The 27,144-nt window shown below is 41.5% G+C and overlaps 4 protein-coding genes across 6 annotated transcripts in view; 1 reads left to right on the forward strand and 3 right to left on the reverse strand.

Annotated features, from left to right (window-relative positions):
* LOC127603857 (zinc transporter ZIP11-like) overlaps positions 1-5,066 on the reverse strand; it is a 69,582-nt gene extending 64,516 nt beyond the window's left edge. Inside the window, exons 1-2 of the mRNA XM_052070527.1 lie at positions 4,846-5,066; positions 46-135 (exon numbers count right to left, since the gene is read on the reverse strand). The gene's annotated coding sequence lies outside the window, so the exon portion shown is untranslated. The remainder of the gene's footprint in view (positions 1-45; positions 136-4,845) is intronic.
* Positions 3,182-6,925, forward strand: LOC127603872 (tumor necrosis factor receptor superfamily member 13B). 2 transcript variants are annotated; one of them, XM_052070552.1, is made up of 5 exons: positions 3,196-3,480; positions 3,977-4,104; positions 4,319-4,435; positions 5,179-5,445; positions 5,520-6,925. In XM_052070552.1, the coding sequence occupies exons 2-5, from the start codon at positions 3,990-3,992 to the stop codon at positions 5,774-5,776; spliced, it is 756 nt and encodes a 251-aa protein (XP_051926512.1). In that variant the 5' UTR covers positions 3,196-3,480; positions 3,977-3,989; the 3' UTR covers positions 5,777-6,925. The 2 variants fall into 2 exon arrangements, with proteins under 2 accessions (XP_051926514.1, XP_051926512.1); XM_052070554.1 differs by lacking the exon at positions 4,319-4,435 and having other exon boundaries at positions 3,182-3,480.
* Positions 6,678-20,530, reverse strand: usp22 (ubiquitin specific peptidase 22). The gene is made up of 13 exons (XM_052070481.1): positions 20,022-20,530; positions 17,104-17,236; positions 13,804-13,917; positions 12,941-13,042; positions 11,810-11,976; positions 11,554-11,701; positions 10,554-10,656; positions 10,038-10,196; positions 9,680-9,806; positions 9,494-9,585; positions 9,300-9,362; positions 8,977-9,126; positions 6,678-8,617 (listed from the first exon to the last, which is right to left on the reverse strand). The coding sequence occupies exons 1-13, from the start codon at positions 20,139-20,141 to the stop codon at positions 8,575-8,577; spliced, it is 1,521 nt and encodes a 506-aa protein (XP_051926441.1). The 5' UTR covers positions 20,142-20,530; the 3' UTR covers positions 6,678-8,574.
* A 189-nt stretch (positions 20,531-20,719) lies between these two features.
* The window catches only part of cops3 (COP9 signalosome subunit 3), a 16,716-nt gene continuing 10,291 nt past the window's right edge, over positions 20,720-27,144 (reverse strand). For both annotated transcript variants that reach the window (XM_052070512.1, XM_052070511.1), the window contains exons 2-12: positions 25,986-26,115; positions 25,217-25,329; positions 24,971-25,020; positions 24,320-24,412; positions 23,893-24,072; positions 23,086-23,226; positions 22,799-22,972; positions 22,472-22,558; positions 22,271-22,384; positions 22,122-22,202; positions 20,720-21,478 (exon numbers count right to left, since the gene is read on the reverse strand). In XM_052070512.1, coding sequence (XP_051926472.1) covers positions 21,425-21,478; positions 22,122-22,202; positions 22,271-22,384; positions 22,472-22,558; positions 22,799-22,972; positions 23,086-23,226; positions 23,893-24,072; positions 24,320-24,412; positions 24,971-25,020; positions 25,217-25,329; positions 25,986-26,115 — 1,217 coding nt within the window. In that variant the 3' untranslated portion in view covers positions 20,720-21,424. The remainder of the gene's footprint in view (positions 21,479-22,121; positions 22,203-22,270; positions 22,385-22,471; positions 22,559-22,798; positions 22,973-23,085; positions 23,227-23,892; positions 24,073-24,319; positions 24,413-24,970; positions 25,021-25,216; positions 25,330-25,985; positions 26,116-27,144) is intronic.

The raw sequence follows: 27,144 nt of genomic DNA on the forward strand, positions 1-27,144 counted from the left end.
TCTCATTTGTATGGCCAAATCGAAAAGAAAAAAAAAACGTCCTACCTGCTTCTTCCAGTTCTTGCACGCTCTGAGAGTCAGACATCTCTGCGTTATGCTCTTGTCCTCGTACTGTCTTCGTGCAGCTTTCTCCACCTTTAACGGACATTCAAATGTTTTGTAAGGAAGTCGATATAAAGCTTCAAAATACATGTATACATGTCTAAAGGTTAATACATATGTCCATCTGTGGAAAAGCAGATATTTTTAAATGACAAGGTGTGCTATCAGCTATTGGCAGCAGGTTAGCTAACGTTAACGTGGGTTTTTAGCTCATATTTTAGCAATGACAACGATCTCATCGGCCACTTCGCGATACAGCGATTCATAATTAGTAGAGCAATCAAAGAAGATATACAATAAATCCAAGATTCACATAGTTCTCGATTCGACACAAATTCTTCAAAGCTTATGATGAAATGTCACAAACAGCCCGGGCCAATCAAAGGAGCTAAAATGCGTTCCCAAAGCTACTCGCTGTCAAGACTTCACAAAGCATTGACAGAGCTTGTGAACACCTTTGTGCCTCTGGGACTCAGCAGAAAACCAACCAATCATGGATACTGAGATAGAATATGTAGATAGCAAAGGTAGAATACAGAGGGGGGTAATAAATGGCAAAAAGATCCCACGGGGGAGGACATTTCGGGACTGCTGTGTAAAAGTTTTGAGTGCCTGTTCTCACTCACTCGCACACGAGCAAAGTGTGCTCACTTCAAGCAGTTTGTAAAAAAATAAAATAAAAGTGGAGCTCAGTTGTGAACCTTGCTTGTTTGTTACGTTGCATCGCTTCCAGTAAATCTCAGGGTAGTAACGTAAGGAGACGGTGAACCGATTGCGCACAATTCTAAATTGTGACTTGCCTGTATGTGTACTGGGGGGTAAGAAACATAAAAAGACTGCTTCAAATGCTACAATGTAGCAGGGTGTGAAAGATGGATAGTGGGGGGATCACTAATTTATAAGATAAGAAAACCTTTGTCGAAGCCTTCTGAGTTCTTTTGTGTGTTCATGAAAGTCAAATCATGTCTGGCCAACAAAAAATCATCAATTATTTAACTGTCACTACTTTCAAGTAGACCCACGCTTAACTTAATCATCCTTTTTTTAAATTGAAATGACGTAAAGGTCGCCATAACTTTACAGTCCGTTTGTCTTTGCGACTGCCAGTAATTTTCATTACGCATTATAAAAATAGAAACTGCCCTGACCATGAACGCCCACTTAAGTGTTTTACGATAAAAAAAGGGAAGCTGGAGTTACATACATGGTTGTTATAGACACACTCATAACATATCAATGGGGTGCCTTTGCTGTATTACTCGTGTAAAAGAAGAAAAAAAAGATGAAGGCGCATTGTGGTAAGCAATAACCAAATAAACAAAAAAGCGAATTTGCCTGCATGCCGTAAAACAGAACTAAATCCCAAATTATTATCGTGCTGATGTCCATAAAAAAATGAATAAATAAAAACGCCCGTGGAAGCGGGCAAGAGTCTGTGTGATCTCAGCGTGTGGTTTTGCGTGCTTTGATCTTGCATGCACATGTTTGCCGGCAGGATTTATGAGACAACCTTCATCTCGTCGAACGTTCTACTTACAACCTACTTCATGATGTCACCTGCCATTTATATTTAATGTGTGGCAGTACAGTACAGTCAATTTATGGACCAGGTAAACAATATCGCAGTAAAGCGATTGAATGAAAACATTGTTGCGGTTATGTGCGGGGATAAATATCTGATAAAAAATATATATACCGGGTTCTGCAAGTACATTCAATGCGTAACAGTTGACCTTCATAAAAAACCACCCCACACTACAACCTGATTGATTTTCATAAGTGTTTAAGATTTAGCTTGAAATTCATAAATTTTCAAACACTGCAGGATGTCTCCATCTACTGGCAAAAGTGGTGTACTTGCGCATATTAAGATTTTTATTTATTTATTTATTTGTTGCTTTTGTTTCCCCTGATCATTTTTCCCAATTTAACTCTATTTTGTTTAGCACTGCTATTTACAGAGTCAGAACATACGTTACAATTTTGGGCAAAGATATTTACTAGCGGCCAATGTCGTTTTGATCTCCGACCGAAAGCAGCTTTTAGCAACTTCCCCATTCACTGTCAGATATTATTTTACAAGAAAAGCTCTTCATCCAATTGAGGGGATGCATTCATATTTATGAATTCGATGACCATTTAAACCATTTCTTCCAGTCAGTGGTTTGTTGTAAAAAACAAAACTACCGGTAAACTTTTTGCAACTTGTCACCACACACTTTCCGGTCTGTTCTCAACAGCTGGGCTGCAGCATGTGAAAAAATCGGTCCATACGTGTCCCTATATTAGTCACCATTTGAAGTTCAGTTTGCATTCATTTAAATATTTTCATACTAGACGAGACATGTTGGATGTGTTGTATCAGAACCTTTGTTGTGACTAAATCAATGAGTCACTTCTTACGGTTGACAAACTGGACTTTTTATCATATAATTCAGATACAACTCATGCTCGGTGTTCTCTTTTGAGCAAAGAAACAAACTGTGGAATTTCCCCTGAAACTTGAATGCAACTGTTGAGGAACTGAATTTGGTTTGTCACTTCCATTCCAGTTAAAGTTAAGGTTCGAATGGCATCATTTTAAACAAATAACTTCCTTGTATGGGCTGGAGTGGCCAACAATCACGTTTACTTCACCCAAAATCTGCTCGCAAGAAGTCCACGGAAACTCTCTCCCCCGCAAACCGAAAATCTCACGTTTAGATAAAATCTCTCACACCACAAAACCTGTTTCGAAACACAACAACGAATTGCAACAGCAAATCAAAGAACACAGAAATCAAAAAGCACAAAAACAAACCAAAAAAAACTAGCCTCAACAGCAAATAAAATCACAAAAAAAACTAAACACAACACATCAGAAAACAAACCACTAATTGCAACAGCAATTCCAGCAAATCCAAAAAAAACACATTCACAAATATTTTAGTTTTAGCACGATTTTTTTTTGGGGGGGGGGGGATTTTCTGTTGCGATGATTTTTTTGTTTTGGTGTTTTGTGATTTGCTCTTGTGATGACCTTTTTGTTTTTGAACTTGCTGATGATTTTTTTTTTTTTTTTTTTGCTGTTGTGTTTTTTTTTTAATTGCCAGAGTATATAAAGCGAGAGAAAAAAAACACCCACGTAAGCATTTGGAGCACTCACAATTTTTGACACAGAAAACTCAAGAGCTCAGATTTGAACCCAAAACCACTGAACTGTGATGATCAAGTTCTCACTACTCAGTCCCACCGTGGAACTGATTTCACACGTCCCGTATACTGTATTGGGGAAGTCCCAGCCTACACCGAGAGTCGATATGCAAATGAGCCGCCAAGGTTAGAGACAGACTAGTGTCACCCGCATGTTCAAACAAGGCATCAAATTCATCTCTCCAGGTAAGACCAAAAACATCATGTGATTGCTTGGCAACACCATTTCACGTTCTGCATGTCTGAACAATACTATCTCATATTTGGGGGAAAATTGGCTGAACTGGAAAGAAATCAATGCTAACAAAGACCTTATTGGTTATATTTTTTTGGATGAAAATGTAGCAATGAAATATGGACATTGCCTATTATTCTACAGCATTTTGGAAAATCGGATGTGTTTTTTGTTGTTAAATTTTTTTTCTCATGTTGCAAGTGCAAATCAGGCGTGCAAGACAGTGAAAGAAGCGGGGGGACGGTTGGAGTCTTTCACAGCTGACCGAGCCCGTGCTTCGAGAACATATATCTCAAGGATATTAATTCAGAATTGAATCGATGAGAGGATTTTCATTTTTGACAAAAATGGCAGTTTTATCAATTACTCACTGATTTTTATTTTTTGGCATGATAATCTCAGCCAGGTACGTTTTTGTGCATCCTTCGCTGTGTTTGTCACTATTAGGGAATCAGCACCAATGGGCGCCAAGTGCCATGCGGGCCAGTACTGGGACAGTTTGATTAAAAAATGCCTGCATTGCAACGTGATGTGCCAGCAGCCTCTGGTCATCACCAAATGCACCAAATACTGCGGTAAGTAAATAACTGGCCGGTAAAGGCCAGGAAGGGAAATCAAAGTCAGGTCACGTCTTCAAATAGAAAGTGTGCCATTGTTGAATCGAGCACTAAAGGTGTCCCGGCTGGTCCAGTGATAAAATAGAACGCTATCATTGATAATCGAACAATTGCGCCGAAAAAAAAGTGAACTCTTCTTTTATTATTTGCTTTGTACATCTGCCCCCGTTAGTGTTAGCCAATTGTAAAACGCTGCCTGGCCACTACTATGATGGGCTTCTGATGAAGTGCGTCAAGTGTGGTGATGTTTGTGGGAGACATCCAGCAGAGTGCTTCCTGCACTGTCACGGTGAGTATTGAATTGACCTTTGAATTCACAAATTTAAGTCATTTTAAGATGCTATCGTGGGTAATTCTTTTCAAAATAGCTCAATATATGGAATTTTTGGCTTCATACCAGTTCTTTACATTTTTGTTGTAATTGCTATTTTTCTTTAATAAAAGTAGAACACAATGGCCTTTCTCGTCATTTTAATGGGGTATTTGATAACCCCCCACCCCCTTCCATCACAGAGGTTCAATTACAGACCACCCCTACAATAAGTGAAATCCGGTGTATAGAAAATTCAATGTAACTCCATCCTAAAATATTGTACATTGTACCAATCCACATTGTGTTAATAAACAAATCCAATTTCCCCCAAACTACCAAAATCATCATCTCACAACATCCATCAATAATCATGACAAAATATTTACCTTATGAAATGAACCTTCAGCAGTTGCTTTCCGTAAGTATAAAAAGCAGGATTTAAAAAGGAGGTGGCATTCCACAATCTTGGGTAAAAATAGCAAGTACTTCCTATTTCTTGTTCTTCTTCCCAATTTATACCTCATCAAACTAGTGTGCCACCTAGTGGTCAACCGGGTGATTACACTAAAAATGAACAGGAGGCAGCATGAAGTAGTTTAAAAATACGTAGTGACAAAGAAGGACCGCAACTCGCTATATGCGGCGGGGGTGCGGGGGTTCCCGTGTTGTGCATTTTACATCATAAGTTCCCTTTCAATTCGTACCTTCTTCTCAATCAGCTCCTGTGACTCCTAAGAAGCTCCCGGTTCAAGTGACCTCACAGCCTCGAAACGCCAGTGGGGTCTCCGTACAGACAGCCTTGGAAGACCCCTCCATCCTCCTCTATGCTTTCCTGGCCCTCTGTATGGTTCTGCTGGTGTCCAGCCTGTGTCTTGCCTTGGTGATATTCCTGAGAAGAAGATCTGAAACCAACGCCGACCAAGCGGTCGTCAAGCAGGGCCAGGGAAGTGCTCAACAAAGAGGCCAGCTGAGTTCAAAGGTCAAAGGTTAGTGTGCTGATGATACAAATGATATTCCTTTTTGGGTGTCCTGTAATTTAGACACGATTTCATACTGACAGATCTCATGGCACATGCAAGAGGTGCTACTGAGCCGTCAGATGAGTCCAGCCCCACTGAGACCTGCGTGTGCGTCCACTGCTACCCTGATCCCATCACGGTGGGCAGCAACAATAGGGCACCTACCAGAGCACCAATGGCGTACGACCAACAAGCTGTGCTACACCATGCCCTGAAGCAAAATCGGTATTCCCCTTGGACACGGATCGTATCTCACACCTCCGCATTGGAGGTACATGATGAGTCAATGGTGGGATAACTGAGACTTGTTCACTTGAGGTAATTGAGAGTGCATTATTAAGCAGCAACAATGGTAATATAGAAAATGCAATTACAATAAGGCTGTTCTTCCTGGGATGAGTTGAAAAATAATTCCAAATCGTACATTATTGACTGAAAACTCACTTACCTGCTGCTTTGGTGCTGAAATGTTCATAGGAGCGTCTCAGCTTCATTTTGTCAGATAATAGTCAAGTTTAATAGAAAAGAGTGCTTTGCTGCTATCTGGTGGCGGCAACTCGTAATTACAACATTTTTTTTTATTTCACCAAAAATGGCGCAGCCTGTGTTGGTAGAAAAAAAATCTGTATTATAATTCTGCTATTATATTGACAATTTTTGTCAACTGAAAAAGGAGATGAAGAAATGTAATTTTATATCTTCAATCATGTTCTACTTTTGAAGGGAAATCCTTTGCAGCTCCTTTGCATCTGAGGGATTTATTTGTGGTATTTTGGTTCGCAACAGAAGTCAAATGCACCTGACTTTTTCGACCCCCACAATTTGAGTCAATACATTTGTCTTGTTTTGGATTTTGTACCAGTGTGACTAAAACTTCTTGGGGAATAAATTTGGTCTCTTGGTCTTTGGCATCAAGGATGTTCGTTGCCTGCCAAACAGAGAGAGCCAAAAGAGACCGTTAACAAAGACAAACAATTGCAGTGCAAGGCATTTTGGAAGAACCGTTTATCTGTCTTGTTCATGAGGACGGAAAAACGCTCGCTTGACATCTTCAAATGGCTCAGGCCAATCAAGAGGAATCAGTTTGGATAATTCTACCTTGCTTTGACATCTAGCTCCCCGCGACCCTCTGCAGGACAACTGCAGCAGACGTGGCAGGGATACAAAAATCACAAAGACAAAAGTATATTACAGATAGATTTTTGTTGTTGTTCTTTATTTGAGTGTCTTGCCATCAGTGTGCGTCCAGTCTTTGCAGTCATTTTGTATTCAAGGAATGACTTCACAGGTCAAGACACCGTTTCGACTCCCGTGGCTGAATCCAGCGACATAGAAGAACAAAAATAAAAACAAAATCAATATGGAGGTTTCACCATCTTGTCTCTTACGTACAAACTGTACATTTATATACTTTACATACATCTTCAACGTGTGAAAGGAAGGAAAAATTGAGAAAAAAAGAAGAATATTCAGCTTGGGCAGCATGCTGAACTCAAGTACTGATTCAGTACACAAACACACACAACATACGCACGCGCACCACACGTGCATACAAACCCTTTGAACGCACAAGACCACATTTCTTCTTTTTTTTGGTTTGTTTTAACAACCAGTTATTTTCCCCGCAGTCTTTTTTTTTTTTGTGATGAAGACGCACGCACACCCAAGCACACAAACATGCAGCCAACAATTATACACTGCAGAATCAATTTGTGATCCTTTGTACATACTGTACTATTCTGAGGATACATCCCATAATGGTTCTTATTTTTGCATTTAACCACAAGCACATACCTTGAACATGAATATACAGTATGTTTCTAAACTGCCCGAGACTTACGTACTTATAAAGAAACTTCACACAACGCCCCACCCCTCCAAAAAAAAAAAAAAACAAACCAAAAAAAAAACAGCTATTCCAACTAAACACAAAGCTGCCATAGCAGCATTTTCAGGTGGGTGTACTTAGCTCTTTTTTTTTTGCGTATATCAAACAACACGGCACAATGAAACACGGACGGACGATGTGAAAGTGAATGCAAAAAAAAAAAATCTGTAAACGAATGCTTTTTGAATTACAGTATTGATATAAAAATATAATATTTACTGAGTAACGTCCGCCCCTGCAACCGTTGGAAGCAGCAATAGAGGCGGAAACATCCGGCGGAACCGAAGCTTCCGATGTTGACCGACAAGAGAAAAACCTCACAAGTGACATAAATAAACAACTGTATAATGTTTATCAGACAACTTGTAAGGAGATATTTGCTCCTTGATTTTTTTCTTTTCTTCTTCTGCAGTGCACTGAAAAATGCATAAAACGACAATATTTGGTCATTTCGAGACTGCGTGTGTATAGGCTACTATGTGACACGTGGTGTGCTTGTGAGTTCAAATGACTTTCCTTTGTTTTAAAGAGTAACCATTAAAAAAAAAATTGAGCCTTGCCTTCAGATAGAAGCAATTCGTTGCTGTTTGACATTTACAAGCATTTAGCAGAGGGGTGGGGAAGCTTTTGGAAAATTGACTTGTACACCAATAATCGGGCCTCTCTAAGTGCCCGCCTGACCGTCGTGTACGAAATTACAGAGCCACTCAAAATTGAGCAATTTGTGACAAGTGGAGAAAGCCGTGTGTGTGTGTGTGTGTGGGGAGGTAATTTTTTTATCCTTTGTGTATTCTGATCGAAGAATATCAAGAGAGCTTTTTTTTCCTGACACCCGGGAATATTGCATTTCCCTTTAAAGTCGTTTTGGGCTATACGAAGACATTTTTAATGCTGCGTGTTTGGAGATAAACGGTTCCTCTGAGGTTTTTACAATTGCATAGCAGCCCAGAGCATTAATAGGTTCCCCACCCCTGCTTTAGGACGCCGTAGGTAAAAAAAACGGTATTCAGAATCAAGTCCAAAAATCCGTCCGAAAATAAGAAAGCAAGGGAGGAGTTTAACGTTGATGATGGCTACCGGTCAGTTCCGACCTCCACGTGCAGACCGGCTTGGCAGATTTACAACCAGCAGATTGTTGCTGCGTGCGTCCTGAATTCCAGTGGAAATGTTAGTTGCAGTAGTGCGCCGGGGCTCGTGTGCGGGCTGCGCTATTCGTACTCCAGGAACTGTTTATGGTAAAACAAAAGGTACCTGGAGAGAAAAACAACACAATCAATGCTGTGTATTCGAGTGATTCTCAACCGGTGGGTCGGGACCTAAAAGTGGGTCGTGGGTGACTACAAGACTCATGACACCTGGTGGTGCCCCCTCCCAGGGCAGTTTTTAGTTTGTGCAGTCACAAGTTTTCAACGCAATGTACATCAACAAAAACAGCAAGTAGTTGAGTTTTTTTTTCAAAATAAATTATGATTGGTTCCCATTCTGCAAATGGACCAATTCCTGAATGCCGAACCAGGAAAAATGCCAGGATTGATTGTATTCAAATCAAATATGATGCAAAAAGTGATGGAATGTTGCCAAGATGCGGCGATGGATTCGCGGCGGCTCACCCTTCACTGTCCAGCACGGCCTCGATGCTGGCCTTGGTGATGATGGCGTCGTCACACTTGAACCACTGGTCCTTGTGCTGCCTGATGAAAGTGGTGTAGTGGCCGCTCTCTAGTGTTCCCTGGTGGTTGACTACAGCAAAAAGGCTGTATCTGATTGAGACAGCAGGTGGGAGAAGTGACACATCAGCAGCTTTTAAATCGAAAGTTGATCTGCAGGATGGGAATTGTTTTTGAAAGAGTCTGAATTAAGTGGTTGTATGGATCCGTAATTCACTTCATTTCAATGGGGAAATTGAGTTGCAGTTTGCCGCTTAATAGCTTACTTATTGTCGTTGTTGAAGGGCTCCACAGTCTGTTGGTACTGGCCGTTCATCCTGCTCTCTTTACTGAAACGCACAACGGAATATTATTTCATATTCAGGGAATTCTTAATGAGTCGGAATTAATAAGGAGGAGGCAGATATCTGTGGAAAGGTGTCACAATTCGGTGATCCAGAACAGATTGAAAAGCTCTCACCTGGAGGCCATAAATGGCGTCATGTCCAGCTCCAAAGGGAAAGAGACGTATGTCGTGATCTTTCGCCGTAGTTTGGCAGAATGCTCAAATCGCTGCAAGCACACACACGCACACACAATACAATATAATACCATACAAACAGGATGTCAAGCAGTTGGGAACCGTGTTGAAAAAGACAGCTCCTACTTTGAGGTGAAAGCAGGCCACAATGGGCAACTTCTTCATGGTCAGCTGCTTGGTGGACTCCTGGTAACTGTGGCAACCGCTGCACTTGATCTTGGCGCTGCTGCCCAGGTGCTCTGGTCTGGTGAACCTAAGCGAAGAAAAAGGTGAGACTGATAAGTCCGTTGGCGATGGTGCCACTCTGTGACGAGTGCAAATTTTTGTGGATAGACAGCATCAGAGATGGTAAATACCATCGAAGACATAATTCCGCGGATATGGACAAATGTTAACTTAAAACTTCTTGCACCGATTTCCTCAGGTGTTCTGCTTTTCCTTTCCAATTTTATGTGCAACAATAATCAAAGCAAACCCAGGCTACCTTCGTAGGCAGTCTGTCAGTGTCGTGGCTCCAGTGGCGTGACTCTCTCCGTTTAGCGTCGAGCCATCTCCGCCGGGACTTAGCGGCCAGAAGGGAGTGGAGGAGCCCGGCAGGTCCAGGCTGATATCCCAGAATGGGTCTATGGTTGTTGAGACACCGCTGGAAGGAGGATGGAGACACAGAATGGCTTGGAACACCAGCATGAGCTGGGCTGCCGACACACTCAAGTGGAGGCGGCCATCTCGAAGTGCGCGATTTAAGATGACACCAACCAGCACTCTTGTGTTGCAGAGGTTTTTTTTTTAGTAACTCAGAAAAGGAGTTGGTTATTTCCATCTGTGGCAATAACCAATATGTGCGGTATCAGCTGGAAGAGCCTGTGCAGTTTCTGACCAAAAGGTGGAGCTACCGTTCAATTTGAAAGCGTTTTCTCTCTGCTGCAGGAGACTGTGCCTATGTGCTGACGTGCAATGTGCAAGTGAGGGGCAACTACACAAAGCCCAAAGACACACTTACTGGCAGACTTGGCAGGTGACATCAGACTGCAGGCCCCCTGTGAAGATTTGGTCAATGATGCAGTTACAATGGTTTGGGTTGTTGGCTTTTTTCCCATTGTCATCTGGATGAAACACACAAAAGCACACCGGCGGGCTGCTTATAAAGTGGGGACACAAAAACCCATGAGTCTGATCAACTGTCACTTAGATTATCCACCAGTTTCACAGCCCCAGCTCATCTTCCGTCCTTCCTCTCCTATTTGTTCTGCATCTGCTTCTTTTTCACTATTTTCATTGTGATTTTTTTTCTCTAGTTTTTATCATCCTTGATGCTTGTAGGAATATTTTGTTTGATTTAAGTTTTGCAAGTATCAGAGGTGAATGCCAGTATAAATCATTTTTTACCCCCATTTTATTGTTTCATGAGTTATGACCTCCAGACTAACTTTTTATTTACAAGGAGCACGGTGGCCCCTAACTTGAAACTTTATGGGTGCACACTGTAATTCGACTTCTCGAAATCAAGATGTATTGCACGATTGTGTCAATCTTGACATTACCACTCATTTTCATGATATTACTGACAATTGCGCTGCAGTGTGGGAGTTTTTCAGCATCCGAAACATATGAAAGAATAATTCCAAAAAAATAAAAATATATATAGGCAATCTACTTGCACTGTCTCCAATTTTAGGGGCATAATGCCACCATTTGGGCACATGTATGGATATATAGCTGAGGCCTTTTCGTCTTGTTAAGAGTCATCTCGTTGGGACTGAATCAAGAGTGCCTCTGCTGGTTGTAGCTAAGAAGTGCAACTAATTTAGCCTCAATCACTTCTTTTATTTTTTTGCTCCTGGGCGGCACATTTTGGATATGCGTCATGACTGCTTAAATCAAAAAGAAGAAAAATAGAATCAGATAGCTTCAACTTCGAAATGTGGATACCAAGGATTTCATTTTACATCCTATTGACATGAAAGAGGGTTTACAAAATAACTTACAAGAATCAGACTGACCTTTGCAGTGCCTGTGTAGTACATCCAGTGCAGCGATGAGGAACTCGTGGGCGTCCTGTTGCTCGTAGCCAGCCAGGTGACGGGCGTGAGTCCATACCAGGTGGAGCAGACGGAACGGGATGTGGGGTGAACGATGGCCTGAGTAGAACTAGCAAAGTACCATGTGCGCTGTCAGCAATTGAGATGTGCTCCTCCACACCTCCAAATAATTTCTTAGCTGAGATACAAAAAAAATCAAATAAAAATAAAAAGGTACCTCCTGAAAGAGTTGCGACATTTCACACACCAAGCAGGAGTTGCTCTGCATTTCACATTTGTGTCGGTCGGACAGGAAAAAATCCCGCAGCAGCGGTGTGTGTGTTAGCGCCTGGACAATGCAGTTCATAAAGCATGTGTTGCCAAGGTTGATCAGACCGCGTAGGCCTGGAAACAGAGGAGGGGACACAGAATGTGAGGCTGCATCAAAAATGATACACATAAAATCATCCATCGTCATTTGCAATCATTTTTGCGGACCTGGCCAGACCTTTTGGTCTGCGGCGGTGTATGCATGGTTTTATCTTCAAGCAACACATTTGCTTTGTAATAGCGAAGACTCAACTAGCTCGTACTTAGCTCCGTACAACTTCAAACTAAACACGAGCCCCAAAAAGTGGAAACTAGGCTGAAACAGCGCACGAGATTGACAGGTTGACTGCTCAATGGGACCCACTCCTCGATTCTTGACTGACTGGGTTGCTATTTCTGGCTGCCGCCTGCCCTTTGATTGCATGTTGTTCTAGACAGGAGGATTTCACTTGTTGTTTCCTACTGATCGAAATTACAGATCTTAAAAAAAAGAAAAACATTGATAGTATTTATCCATCAATTCTCGCTGTAATTAAGATTATTTTTCAATTTTTTTTAATTAAATTTTGCTTAAATTAAGCCGTTATGTAGTCCTATTCTAAATACTTTTGTATATGCAAAATAATTTGAGTTATTTTAAATTCTGACTTTAAATCACATTATTTTGTTTTATGTCCAAGCATTGACTGATTATAGATAGATTTTCAAATTCAGAAATTCTACAATTTTAAGGTGATCCTGCCTATGGGCTTTCTGAAACTATAAGGCTCAGTTTTAATCGGGACGGAGTAGTCAGAATTTTCATTTATTTTATTTTATTCTTATTATTTTAAAAAATAAATACCAAAAAACTCACGGGGGGGAAAAACATGTTTTCTCGCTCTTTTTTTCCCCCCTCATGCAACATTTGTGCATATGCCCGCCCATTTGCTGAATGCAGCATAATTAGCATTTCATCTGTGAAGTAAAAATAAAGACAAGTGAGAAAGTGGGTCACGGCGTACGCGCTTCATATGTACATTTCGAGAGCGTCGCTAACCAATAGTGCAGTTGGAGGTGATTCTCCTCCTCTTGGGATTGTGGCGGAGAAGGTCCAGCTCCCTCTTGGTGGGCTCCCATGATAAGTACTTCTCACCTACGCCTGCAAACCACCACACGGGCATCCAAAAAGTCATTTTCAATCTATCAACTTCAACCAGACTGTGGTGCATATTTCTTATGCAGATGCTGGTTTTCATTTTTTTCAAGGTGCCAGTGGGGGATAAGCAGTGAAAAACAAAACCTTTCAGGTTCATCAACTTTGCATCTATTTTGCCACAAGTCCAATTTTTAACATATTTAAAAAAATAATAAAGAAAAGTGAAATACATTTTTCATGTTTCTGAGAATAAACAAATCCCTTTCTGATGAGCCTACCTGTTCACGGAGAAGCGCCATTCAAAATCAAATGATATTAGCATTTTTAAAACACATGCTTAGCTGTTGAACTTGTACGTGTACATAAAGAGTTTCTGCTTCTATAAATTTGGGGAGCAAAAATGTGGCCATGCAGTGATTTTCTTGAAATGGATGCTCCACAGTTTGAATTGGATTGACATTTCAGCATGGTGGCCACACCATGAGTTTTTCCTCTCTCTGTACCCATAGCGACTGGAGCTTCAATGGTAATTTTTAGCAATCCTTGCTTAATAATGCTGAAACAACCTCGTGATTTTTTTTCTTCCCCCTTCAGTGACATGAATCTGGGAACATGACATTCCCAAACAAAATGTGCAGAATTTGAAACGCGGTGTAGACGCTAATTAACCATTCTGAACGGGAACATATTTTTGAGGGGGTGGGGGGGTGGGTGATCTTTTCACCCTTAGCTGAGATGAAATGTGAGTGAATGTGCTTCCAGACCTTGCATTTTCCAGGCTTTCCTTTGTTCCTCTTTGGCAATCTGTTCCATGTCTTTGTCGTAAATGTAGTCTTGGCACATGAAGCAGTAAATCCCCCCATAGAGCAAGTCAATAGCTGCAAAGTCAAGACAAGGAGAGGATGAGAAAAAGAAGCTAAAAAAAGAAGAAAAATGCACAAGGGAGCGTTTTCGCTTTCATTTTATTGAAATGCAAGGTTGCTCTCACAGTTTATCTATTTTGTTTGTCAGAGGCTAATGGAGGGCTGTGAGTCAGTGCGAGCCGTATGAGCCGCTCGATGATTCATCTCTTGTCCTCCCCCCCCCAATTCAGGCAATGTTGCTATGGCATTGCAGTGCCAAGTAGAATGGATTTATCAGCAGACATATCTGCTATCTGTTAACACCATCCAAGTAATGGCGGAGGTGGCGCCCGGGGCGTGGCGGCGAGAGCAAAGAGGAGTCAAAAAGTGATGAGTGCGCTGAAAGAGGAGGTGTCCTCTCTTTCGAGAAATTTCACAAATGTCGAACTGAACCTGTGCTTCCAATCATTGCCTTGTTTGCTGTCGCCATGACAACCTGGCCTTCAGCTTCCTTTAGCTGATGGTGTGATCCTCTGCATGGGGGTGCGGAGAAGGTATGGCTGAGGGCAGGAGGAGAGGATGAAGTACAGCCATTGTACAGTACATAGTCCGAATCTAATGAGATTAGATAGGATTGTCTTTACTTTGATGCTAGGAATTGACGGCCACTGTCAAAGTGGTCTGAAGTTGAGCTCATTGCTGTGAGTGACATTTATAGCCACATCGAAGTGCGCTGAATCATACTGGAGTATTTCTAAAATTTTGCCCACCCTGATACCTAAATATGGAAAAGAAACGCCTCTCCCTATGCGGTACCGTTTTACAGTCCTGCAATATGCAATCACACATATTGTTGATGAATATATCTTGAAGTGGGAAAAATGAGAACGAGAATACTTATGGTTGGTAGAAATGGGAAGACAGGAAAGTCCTTATGATTCAGAATATCAAAAGAGATCTTACAAAAAAAGTGTTTCCCACCCTTGCACGAAGTAGGACATACCCCCCCCCCCGCCACCACCCCCTACAGTACAAAGAAGTCAGCTGATGTGAAACGCTGCTCTGATGCAGGGAACTGAGGGAATAGGTGGAAGCAAAGTCGAGTAAAAACTGGCTATTATTTATTTTTCTGTTGAACACGCAGGAGACCTTTGTTCAAAACTCTCTCATAATAATTAATATCCTTGGCCGCAACATTTCATTTGTCAAAATAATTTGTCAAAAGATCCTTTATTGTCAAAAGACAATATAAAAGACGTAGCACCTACGTGGTCCACATTGGAACTCACTCTCGCCCAAAGTCAAATGGGAGAGACTCCGAAGCAGATTATTCCTCCATTCTCAATAGCGCTTATCATCGTTATGGCCACCGGTGAGCTGAAGGACTTTGTGGCGAGGAGGGGGGGGGGTACACCTTGGTCATGGTCAGCCAATCGCAAGACTCAGAAGACATTCACATCTAAGGAAACGTTAAAGGCTTCTATTTCCCCGAACAATTCAAGATTAATGATTGTTTTGGGGACGTGGGCGGAAGCTTGTGTATCCGCGGAAAACACGACAGCGTGGAGAAGGCGACAACGGAGCGGCAGAGGCGCTCAGGAGAAGGAGGGGGAGGAAGGGCTTTGTTAAACGGGAGGCTAATTCCAAAGGGTTTGTTTAAGATGACTTAATTACCTCCTCAACAGTCTTTGGAGATCTGCCCCCCTCCCATTTTCTCTTCTCCGTTACACTTTTTTTTTTTTTGGAGGCGGCTAACCTAATTAGGCACACAATTACACTTGCCCAATTACACACGTGGGGAACACCGAAACAGACCAGAAGGGGTGTTTTCCCAAGCCAAAAGGATAAGGAAAGCTACCAAGTGACTGAACATCTGCCAAAGTGTGCTTTGTCATGCACACCCGAGGTGTCTCTGCTGCGGCGCGCGTACAACCCCCCCCCCCCCCCCCCCCAACACTGCGGTATGATGCTCTTAACTTACAGCTGCAAGAGACTAATTCCGTTATGTCGAGAGCAAAAAGAGAACCGCCAGGAGATTAGAACGAGAAGGCAAACGGGCTGGCGTTTTGCGCTTTTGCACACGATCACATTTTTATAATTTACAAACGCAAAACAATGTCACGAGCTCCATCCGCTTCGTCTCCTAAATTTCTCTGCATGTTCATCTACAGTGGTGACGTATCTCACACCCAAAGAATAAAATTGCATTTGGGAAGCGGCGGGCGTATGATGCGATTGGCAATGAGTGACAATTACTCTTTGGAAACTTGAGTTTGTAGCATTTTTTGTCGCAACGCAAAGTGCAACCATTTTATGACACAAGTACTGTACAACACGACACTCAATTTGAACTTCAATGGGAAATGAACAAGGCGTAATTAGAAGGTGATTTGGGTCACAACCGCATCTCACGTGACTTTTTCAAAACATGTTAAAGGAGACATGTTTTTGTCCAAATACGGCGAGGATTAAGAATTACAGCACATTTAAACACACTGCTTTTGTGTCTCGCAGGGCGCGCAAAGGATTTATGGGTTGGCGACTGGTCGACACCTTGAAGCTCCCAAAAAACAATATTGGTTGCATTTTCACTCGGAGAGGCCGCACCTCATCACCGAGATGCCGGATTATACGTCCTTTGATGAACTCGGCTCCTCTCATGCATCTTTTTACCTCAAAATTGGCTTTAAAGACATGTCAAAGCCAAACGCTAAGCAGCGCAGCGGCTTGGACGCACTGATTAGCGTCCGCTAACAGCGTTATCAAGCATGAGCTTCTGAAACGGGGCGCGTATATGTTACGTGTAACGTTTCCGCGGCTAGCTGTCGGTGGTGACTACCAAGGCGTTACGTTCCCCAACTTCTTACCCTGGATGAGCAGAAAATTTAAGCACGCTGAAGCAGTACGCCCGTTCCCTCCTGATGCGACGTCGACACAGCTTGAATATTGCATCAGTGTTTGCAGAATAACCAATACCATTCATAATGTGATTCTTAATAATTTATGATATTCATTTACATAAAAGACACTACTCAGGTTGGCGATTTCTCAATGTCAACATGCGACACCATTTTGCGACATCTCTGCCGGTGTTTACGGTTTCAAATGATCATTTGGAAAGCAATGCTCGAAAACCACAAATGTCCCATCGCCGGTGACCTATTTTGAGAACAGGCTCGCGGGCTACTCAGCCGCTCAAATCCGAGCGCACGGACACCATACCTAGGTTATGTCGTTTGCTCTTGGCGTGCTCATGGATGTGTTTTTTGGCAAAGCAGGCGAAGAAGACGCAGTAAAGGCAGGAGTGGAGTCTGCTGAGGTGAGCGCCGCACATGTGGCAGATGCACGATTTGGCCTGAAAAGGGGGCGGAGACAAAGGCAGAAACAACAGAGAACACGGCGTGATTAGTGAAGTGCTAGTTCAAAACGTGCTCTAGGAGAGACATCTTGATGAACACCAATGCACTAGCTTGTCCAATTACTATAATTATATATGGAACACATATTCTGACACGCTCACAGCGAAAGGGCAGCTCGCCTCACGTTCGGAGAGCATTCATTTTATTGGCCAACCGCAACAGAATGAGGACCACAATTATGCTTCAATAATTTCACTGCATTGATAAAAAAAAACGATTTAGTTAATCCCGTTTTTCAAATAAATATAAACTGCATGAATTAATATTTGACAAATAAATGTATTAATTAGAACACAAAGGATGATAGTGTCGCTAAATGAGTTTAAGTGTAAAACATAATCTGAAATAATAGCATTGACTTCTATTTTGGCATTGATTTATGATATTTAATTTCCAATGCAATAAAGTAGATGGATGTTGTCCGTTAGGAACTATAATTTGAAATGTGAACGGTCGAGCCCAACAGATATGGATTTTTTTATTTAAAGGTCCCATAATGCTTACAACAATGAAGATATTAATTGCAGTCAGACTGCTTTAGATTACTGGTCCTTTAGTTTTTTTGTTTTTGTTTTTTTTGGGGGCGGGGGGGGGGGGGGGGGGGGGGGCAAAAGCGTACCTTTGCCGAGACAAAAACTGGCCATTTTTATCTAATTAAGAGGCATTTTAACCACATTGACACAATTGATGCATGCAGGCAGCTTTTCCCATTTCCTCCCCATGTACTGAATATGAAATGGAAAACGAAGCACATTTTTGTACAGTAATCTTTTCCTGCGTCTTGTGGCTGTGTGTGCCAGCTAACAAGTCAAGCAGCGAGTGAACAGAATGGAAACGAGTGTATGTAGCAGCTGCAGTCTTGTGCGATTCTTGCATCCGTTGTCATTCAGCACTTTGCTTCCCTGTATGACCAATTCATTATTGCGCTGACTGATGGAGTGCTGTAGTCGGGTTGCAGGCAACACGTGATGGGCATGACAGTGGACGGCGAGTGCTTGGAGCATACAGGAGAGGGGGATGGGGGGAGAGAGAGAGAGACAAGGGCAAAAAAAAAACAACAACAACAGCGCCATAGCTCAATGTTGATTTTAATGCCAAATGTAAGGTTTGGACCCATCACCAAATCTAGATGGACAAACAAGTGGACGGCTACCATTTGGTGAGTGATAGAAGATGAAATGCAATATATATATACAATTATGCATCCATTTGTATTCTACAGCGCTTGTTCTCATGAGGGCCATGGGCAAGTTAGCATTGAGAGGTTGAGAATTCCAAAGAAGTGTCCAATTTTAAGTGAAACGAGTGGTTTTGTTTTGGTTTTTTAAAGCCTGGTTCTCAAATGTGATCACTATAATACTCGCATCTTTCTATTGTTGCAAAGTCACGACCCATTTTCTAAAATTTAGAAACAATACAGCATTTTGGGGTTCAAAAAAGAGCCTTTCAAAATACATTTACAGTGCGTTACATTTTTAAATGCAGCTTCGAATGAGTTTGACATGCCCCCAAAAGCACATTGCTAGGTATGATGTCCGCTAACTAAAGGCTGAGCCGCACTGTATTTGTTTGCAGAATAGTTAGTAGCGAAAGGACAGGTGAGTAACACGGGTACCCATTAGCGTACAATCTGTGTGAACACGCCTTACTATTGATCTAAAAAAAAGAAAAAACATCTCAAAACAAATACATGCATTTCTTTTGTTTTTTTAAACGAAACCAGTTGAGAATCACAATTCTAAATTATTTGGTGGTTATTCGGCAATCATTTTGTGGTCAATTAATGGTTGCATTTCGATGCTAATCCAAATGTAGTAACTGCTTGGTTAACTCTTCTATCTGTTTTGATGTTCAGAATGCTTCACATATGAATAGGCAAATGGCATATGCACCTTTGGTGTTCAGGTAACAGACATATGTGCCAACGACAACTCAATAATACATCACCCATGTCACCAAACATCCCACTGAAACACATACCGTATTAGTGTTTTTTTCTGTGAAATTCTGCCTGTTGGCCTTCCTGTCTCCAAGGGACACATGCAGCACTGGAGTGCCAAGCGAGCCTGCTCTTTGGGTGGGGTGGCAGCACGAGTCAAGAAATTGGCAATTATGTGATGAGGGAGAACTTGAACATTTTTGACTCTGCTTATTTTGGTATGCTTGCCCCTTTCCTACTTTCCTTCTAATCCCAGCCAGATATGCAGCCGGGGATGCCGTTTGCTCTCCATCACCTTGGATGTGCATGCAAACGCATTGGATACAAGACCTGAATGTGAACAAATCTACATGTGTGAGCCGCAGAAGCAAAAAAAAAAAAGGTCAACAAGAGGGTGATTGATGACTGCAATCAAGAGATGTGGTCAGGATTTCGGTTGTAGGATGTGCATGCAGGGTGAGTCATCGGATGTTTTATTTAAAGCCTATGAATGGCCAGAAAAGCGAGGGAAGACCCATCTGCAAAGGCTGTTGCGTGGAACAGATGGCTTTAAGGCGCAGTTCTGAGGCAAAGAGACGTCGGACACAAAGGACCGTTTTATTTTCATGTTTTAGGGAGTTCCTGCTGGCATTCCGCTACTGGGGTATCTAGCGTGTTATTTTTTTTTTACCTGGAAGAAAGGGGTTAGAGCACACAAGCACGCACACGACCTTTCACGTTCACACATATACGCGCATCTCTTACGTTCAGTGAACCCACTACGTTTCCCAGTCTCTCGTTACCTTGCGTTTCCTGGTCTCAGCCGAACCGCTCCATACGAAACACTGATAAATAGCCCTCAGGTTCTGCTTCCAGTTGTCCACTTTGAAGCAGTTGACATGGGGGCAGCCGGCGGGACTCATGGTAATCACAGCATCAGGCTCGGCTGTCCACTGGGCGAGGAAACCTGTTCAAAAGCCTCAAGCCAGTCCAAAGCCCGGGGTGACTGGCTAGCTTGCCAGGTTCGTTATCCACCAATCGCCGCGGAACAGCTAACTGGACATGTTCTGGTTGTAGTTACGCCGACACGTACAGAACAGCGCCAATTATTTCCGAATTCCAGTTTCGTAACCAGCATATTACCTGTCAATTCGAATCATTTCCAGTGCCATAAATGCAGTTAAACCACATTCGCTTAATTACATGTTAGCAAACTGGCTAAAGTTGGTTAGCGTAGGAATTTCAACAGTAGCTTTCACGGTAAGTGTGGACCGACCCAGTTCATAAGGACGGACCAATCAGAGGCGACTACTACTCACCAGTGGCGTATGGTAACCGTTCCAGGACTTAAGTCCAGCCTCTTCTAAACGGATGGTGGACCATGATTGGCTCAATCTTCCAAGCGGCGACATCCGCCTGTGTGAAGGAACTCATTGGTTTACATCGTGAATCACCTCCTTTGTAATAAACTTTGAACATACATATTTGACAGAAACGTGCAGCCAATTATCGACCAATTTATTACGGATCCACAACTGCAAAGCAACCAAATGGCATGACGGTTTGGTTATTTCCGTTGACCTGGGCCTCTTGTATATGACAACCTGTCAAAACGATTTTATGTACAGTGCTCTAGTGACCTCTAGTGGATCAAACTTCTTTAAAAAAATAAAAATAAAACAGTGCGCCAGATTGTGCCTCTTTGCACACAGTGTACTCAAAGATTGACTACATTCTACACAAAAGCATGAGGGAAACTATCATTGCCGTTACAAATGTAGATTATAGTCAGATTTATCCCTTGCCAGCCATGTATTACCTCATATGGAATACCTTCTTCTAGTTACAGCCATCATGCAGCAGAATGGTGAGATTATTCACAAATATGCTTGGAACAAACAAGTCCAGTTTTTATACTTGTGTTCTGTGATAATGTAGCACGGTCACTCCAACCTGAACATTGATAAATAAAACACTGACAAAATCGTAATCTTTTTCAATTCCTGTAAAGGTTGTTTTTATCCTTCAGAAACCGTGAAGAAAGAATAACCAAATTCACCACCGTTCCACACAATTAGATTTTCCTTAACCAATGTCTCTATGCAATAGAATATTTTTTTCCTCTTCAAAAAAAAAAAAAAAAGTCCAATGCATCCATGGAAGAATGTATTTTGCGCTGCAGTATTTTCTGGCAGTCTGAGGCCCCTCAGGAGTAACTTGACGTTTTGCTGCCAACATCATCCTCCTGCGTTCCCATACTCTTAAATGAAAATAAAAGTCACATGTTAGAAATATTTGGCAAACTTCATTTCCAAGGACAGAGAGACTGTTGATTCGACAGATGCTATAAATGCTTCAAAGATGAACAGAACTATCCCTTTGTTCTTTGAATGTGTTAAAAAACAAAGACTACCAGACTTTACATGATGTATCAACCTAATTTATTGTGGGCGAAATTATGTATAGCAACCTCCCTTTACACTTAATTATTTGTCAATAACAGTCTCACTTAAAAGTCTTACTGGATGGGGCGCCTAATAATATGGGTCACCTTGTGTAGGCACCGAGTTCCAAAATCTGTGAATGTTGTTGTGTGACTCTGATGAGGGATCTGCTCGACTGACTGATGTTGTGCCGACACGCTGCTTGTATAGAGGAAAGGCGGACGTAACTGAGCATGTGGATGTGAAAGTGGGAATAGTGGGCGTGAACCAGGACGCCTGCGTAAAATAATACAATGCGTCTTGTGTCTGTGTTAAATACAGAAATTGCACCCGTAACTGACACTCGGCCTTTTAATGCGGTGTACGGTATGGTCGTGAAAATCTGGTAAAAATTACCCTGAAAGCTTGTGGTGCTGTTGAAAATGTATAAAACAAACAATATTGTGAATGTTGTCTCACCTTCTGCACAAACTGCGGATTTACTGTGATTTCTTGATCCATAGATTTTAGTTTCTCATCCAGTTCTATACATTTCAACATCTGAAAATTAAAACACAAGGTTACATTTTAGGAGTATGTTTGACGGGTTGCGCTCCAGCGATTCTCACCTCTTGGTCAATTTTGTGTAGCATTGCCGGATTGTTGTATTTTTCCGGGTTGTCATGGAAACACACCATGCCGTCCTTTTGGTTAATGCTAGCGTAGATCTCTCCATCTTCAATCTGCTCAAAAACCAAAAATCCACAACAGAATTAAAACGACGACGAGATACTTTTGTGTCTTGCCGTTGTCATTGTGGATCTCCTCACCATGTGTAAGACGTATTTCTCTGCCTCCTGAGGACCTGAAAGCTGCACCCGACTTGCCATGTCTTGCAAAGACAGTGTCAGGAAAGTCTGTAGGGGACACCGGCATGATGGATGGTGAAATAAATGCAATAGGAGATGAAATGAAAAGCCATCTCAATCGAGTCTATTTTTGTTCAAGAAACAATAATCTTGGTGTGACCAAATAAGAGTCCACTTTCACAATTTTACATACATTAAAGTGTCATGACAATCAATGTTATATTTTTACTTTGACAATTTCACCAATTATATTAGATGGTATCACCCATCATCACCACACACACACACCTTTGTTAGCCTCTGGATGTTCTTTTTGTAGAGGGAGGAGAGGCACTGCTTGACCAGGCCCGTGTTGTTGTCTCGCGCGAACGTCTCGCTGTGCTTGTTGACAACGCTGCGCAATTCGGTCGGGTTGTTGGTGGTGTAAATCTGAGCCAGCTCATGGTAGGCATTGCTCAAGGGCTGAGGCAAAGCAAAAAGAAGGAAATAAACAACTAAAGTCCAGACGGCTTTAAATTCTTGCCGCTACTTTTATGTGGGGATTTTATTAAATCCACCTTTACAGGCCACTCTACCTTGATAAACCTCCCTACGATTTGCGAGGTGTATTTGGGCAGCGGCTGCACTTTGCCGTGGAGGATGAGTGAGACCAGAATGTATTTCTTATAGGCTTCCAACATGATGTGGCTCACTGCCATGGCCGGAGTGGTTATTGCCTTGAACGGCGGGGAAAAAAAATCAAAATCAAAACATTAACAAGTGACAAGCGATGACAGATGAGGATTCTATTGAAATCCAAATGGTGATACAGTAGAACTAGTCACGATCCCCAGAAGTTGAAACAAAAAAAAAGGCTTTAAAAAGAAAAAATGCTTTCAAAATCTGACAGAACGGCAGCAAATCTTGCAAGAGCGACTCATCTCTGGCTGTTTGTTTTGCTATTCGTGTTTGCTTTAGTTATTCTGAAACATTATACTGCACTCTACCTCCTGAGATCTTAAGTCTTTAAAAGGTTATGGTTAGTCTGACACTTATTCCAAAAGGACCAGTCTAAGCAAGGGGTGGTCAAGACAAGACGGGACGTTACCATACGCACCGTGACACATTTGTACTCTTCTGTTATTGATACGTTTTGCACCTAACATTAATCTGCAATCGACCCTCGCCAACTCAAGACTGAGTGTTTTATGGTTATTACGGGCATCGATTGAGTTATTTTCGCACAAAATGTGACTTCAGTTCAAGATTTTATGATGCCCTGCGGAACAGTTTGTGGTAAACTTGAAAAACACAGTTTGCTTTTTTCATCATTATTTACACTGACGAAACGAAAGGCAAGAATGTTAAAATGTTTCTCAATCAAGGTTCAAATATGGACGTACCTGTTCATAAAAATACAGTGCTCTATCGAAATTTTTGAGGCCCATGTAGATCATGCCACCATAGTAGTAGTAACATAAAAAGTGCTTTGCATCATAAGCTCCGTTCTCCTTGCAGATGTCCATCATGTCAAGCTCCAGGAAGGGCAGGGCCGGCTTGAAGCACTTCGCTAACAAGCACAGCTGGAGAGAGGACACGGAACAGGGGAACAGGGCATTTGTGACTGAAAAAAATTATAGTATAAAAATTGTAAAGTAAGCATTAAGTTTGATTAAACCAAAAATAAGCAAGAAAAACAAACCACAAAAGCACAAAGATAAATAGTACAGTCTAAAAATCCACACATCCTGTTTTGAAGATGCGATTTAAACCACGTGTTGTCATGTTGGATACCGTTAGGTGATAGATACATTTGGCCCAGAGACTCACCTGACACAGGTCTGCATGAACTGAGGTAAGTTGGTTGGTGTTCATCTGCATTTTGTCTATTGCCTGTTTTAGGATGACGACACCCCTCAATGGCTGTCACGGCGGGGAGAAGGAGAGAAATGCAACTTGAATATTCAAACTGAGAAAATGCGTGCTGCACTTTAAAATGTATTAAAATATTTAGCAGGGGAGGGAAAAAAAATAAAAAGAGAATTCTGGTTATGTAATATGACTCAATGACATAAACTAGAGCGAGCATCAGTAATGGTATAATGAGAAAATTAGAAATAAAATGCAAATCTAAAACAAACACTGCAGAGAAATCGTGGCTAAATGGATTCCAAAATATATTAGTATCTATGCTAGGACATAGAGACAATGGTACATTAGTGTTTGTTCAAATTGCTCCGTGCAAGTAAGCAAATAGTGGCGCAAAAAAATACTTCACTCAGATAAAGTACAGGTTTCGGCCCTTTAGGTTTTTTTTTTTTTTTGGTGGTGGGGGGGTTGCTTTTTTTTTTTATATATATGTTGAATTGTTACGGTTATATGGCCTATTTTTTTAAGTTGGTATCTCTTTATAATTCTATTTATATTTAATTGAATTAGTCAATAATTGCCCTGTGATTCAGTGTAAATGTGCCGGCTTACCTGTTTCCGCTCCACAAGGGCATTTGTCAACTGGTGGCATAGACCAGCAACTAAGGACACAAAAGGAGTGACATTTTTAGAAAACAATAATCCAGCAGCTCCTCAATTAAAAGTGAAAGAACATTCCAAGAGGTCTACCCAACTTTAAGGTTATCTCTTATCGGGTGAAAGAAAACAAAAAATGCTAACATACTGGAGTTACTGTCTCAATCGATGGATGCAAAACGTTTGGTTGAGAGGACTTACAAGTGTCTGTTGCATATCTAATGTGCTCGCCATTGCAAGTACTGATGAAGAGCTGGACTTGAGAAAAGAGTGTCTCAAAATCAGGGATGTTTGGCATGGAGAACTTTACAAATCTGGAACACAGACAAGAGTAACAGATCAGCATAAAAAAAAGCATTCGGGATTATTATGTTTCGTTGTTTTCATTTTTTTTTTTTTGCTAGTATGAAAAACAAAATGTGAATACCCCATCAATCCACGAGCACAGTATATCAGCTAATCGTATTGAGCTGAATAGGAAAACTTATCAAGCTCATTAATTTTTTTTGTGAGATATGTAATTATTACCAATGGTATAATAATGATTTTTGTACATTGTAAATAGTTAATTTCAGAAAACTATGTACCGTAATACATAACTTGGACTGAAATAAAATGTAGAAATAGAATGGTAAAAAAAATATCACAATTGAATAATGGATAAAAAAATTACTGCATAATGTCTATTTTCATGAGTGGCACCTATGTTGTATCCAACTCGAGCCCCACATGACAGGAGGCCTGAATTTGAAACAAACACATTTTTGGAATAATAATGTCATTATATTACAGTTCATGTCAAATGAAATAAGGGTCGAGATCAAATAAAAAAAAAAAAAAGAAAAAGAAGAGAAGAAATTCTGCAGTTTTCTGGCATATGAACATGGATGCACCCAATACTGTGGTGCAATCAAACAGCAGCAGACCTCTCTCTGAGGAATAAGTCATGACTTGCACTTGGAGCACTTACAGGACAGCCAGCACACCGAGGGAGTGCTCCTGAATGTCCAAGGCCCCCAGCACCGTGTCCAGGTGCGACAGGTTCTTGGCCAGCAGCTCCCCGCTCTTGTTGATCAACTCGCACAGCTGAGTCATCTGGCCTGTAGAGGAAGAAATGACCGTCAAGAGTACACTAACAGAGACAATTCACTCATGCCGGACATTTGTATCCTTTTACATGGTCGAGTACAACATCCAAGTTCATTTAAACGTTCTAAAATAAAAATGTGATAGGACAACCGATGCGGCTTGCAGTCAGCAAACAAAGCGTTGTCATCCATGTTGACGAACAAGTATTTCAACACGGCTGGCGTTGACCTGACTCCACCAGACCAAAACATATATGAAGGCTCGTTCGGTGGTATCAGTGTTGTAGTATCTGAATTGTTTTTCTTCTAATAGGAAGCGAGTACTGCCGTATAGTATTGGCGTATGCCAATCTGTATTAGCTACATCACCAGTTATCTCAAAATGTATTAAACCATTGACTTTTAATGTGATGCATTTCTTTGCTTTTTGGTTTGTGTCTATTTTGGTAAACTCACGTCTTCTGTGTTGATTATCATTACGATATACGAAAAACTGAATGACCGTGTTCATGGCAATACTCTTATTTGTATGACTGAGTCTCCAGAGATCTCGTGTGATGAAAAAGAGATTCAATTTAAAGCATCTGAAGAGAAAACATTAATTCTGCAGTCATGCAATTGAATCAATCATTAAGGCAATATAAGATCTCGCCAAACAGACCGGGAGTCCATTCTTTGACCTGCAATGCTATTTAGAACCTTGGATGTGTGATCAACTGCAGATATACAATTTTAAACCAGTCGGTCGGTCAACTGCCCTGTCAAGGCCTCCGCTAAAGCCAACTGCTAGACAGATTGACAAGGCACCAAAACCAATCAAATAAATCCATTCTTGAATTCCAGCCAATCACGCGAGACTAGGGTGGGATTTCCGGTAGACAGTGCCCAGATAATATTTTCCAGATCAGAACCAAAAAGTATCATTTTGACAATTTGGTTGAAGAACTATCACATATCCACGTTAGTCATCTATACTAATAAACACCGTAGTTATTTTTCGAACACTTGCATTGGCAACGAAAGAGTCTAGCGATGTGTTTC

Source organism: Hippocampus zosterae, chromosome 7 (genome assembly GCF_025434085.1).
Source record: "Hippocampus zosterae strain Florida chromosome 7, ASM2543408v3, whole genome shotgun sequence".
In the NCBI taxonomy this organism is placed as follows: domain Eukaryota; kingdom Metazoa; phylum Chordata; class Actinopteri; order Syngnathiformes; family Syngnathidae; genus Hippocampus; species Hippocampus zosterae.

Coding starts and splice junctions, on each gene's coding strand:
- LOC127603872 (XM_052070552.1), top strand. CDS start 3,990: ATGGGCGCCAAGTGCCATGCGGGCCAGTACTGGGACAGTTTGATTAAA. Junction 4,105..4,318: donor CAAATGCACCAAATACTGCG/GTAAGTAAATAA, acceptor TGCCCCCGTTAG/TGTTAGCCAATTGTAAAACG. Junction 4,436..5,178: donor GTGCTTCCTGCACTGTCACG/GTGAGTATTGAA, acceptor CTTCTCAATCAG/CTCCTGTGACTCCTAAGAAG.
- usp22 (XM_052070481.1), bottom strand. CDS start 20,141: ATGAGTCCCGCCGGCTGCCCCCATGTCAACTGCTTCAAAGTGGACAAC. Junction 10,657..11,553: donor ACTACACAGGCACTGCAAAG/GTCAGTCTGATT, acceptor TGTTTCATCCAG/ATGACAATGGGAAAAAAGCC. Junction 9,127..9,299: donor CCCTTCAACAACGACAATAA/GTAAGCTATTAA, acceptor TGTCTCAATCAG/ATACAGCCTTTTTGCTGTAG.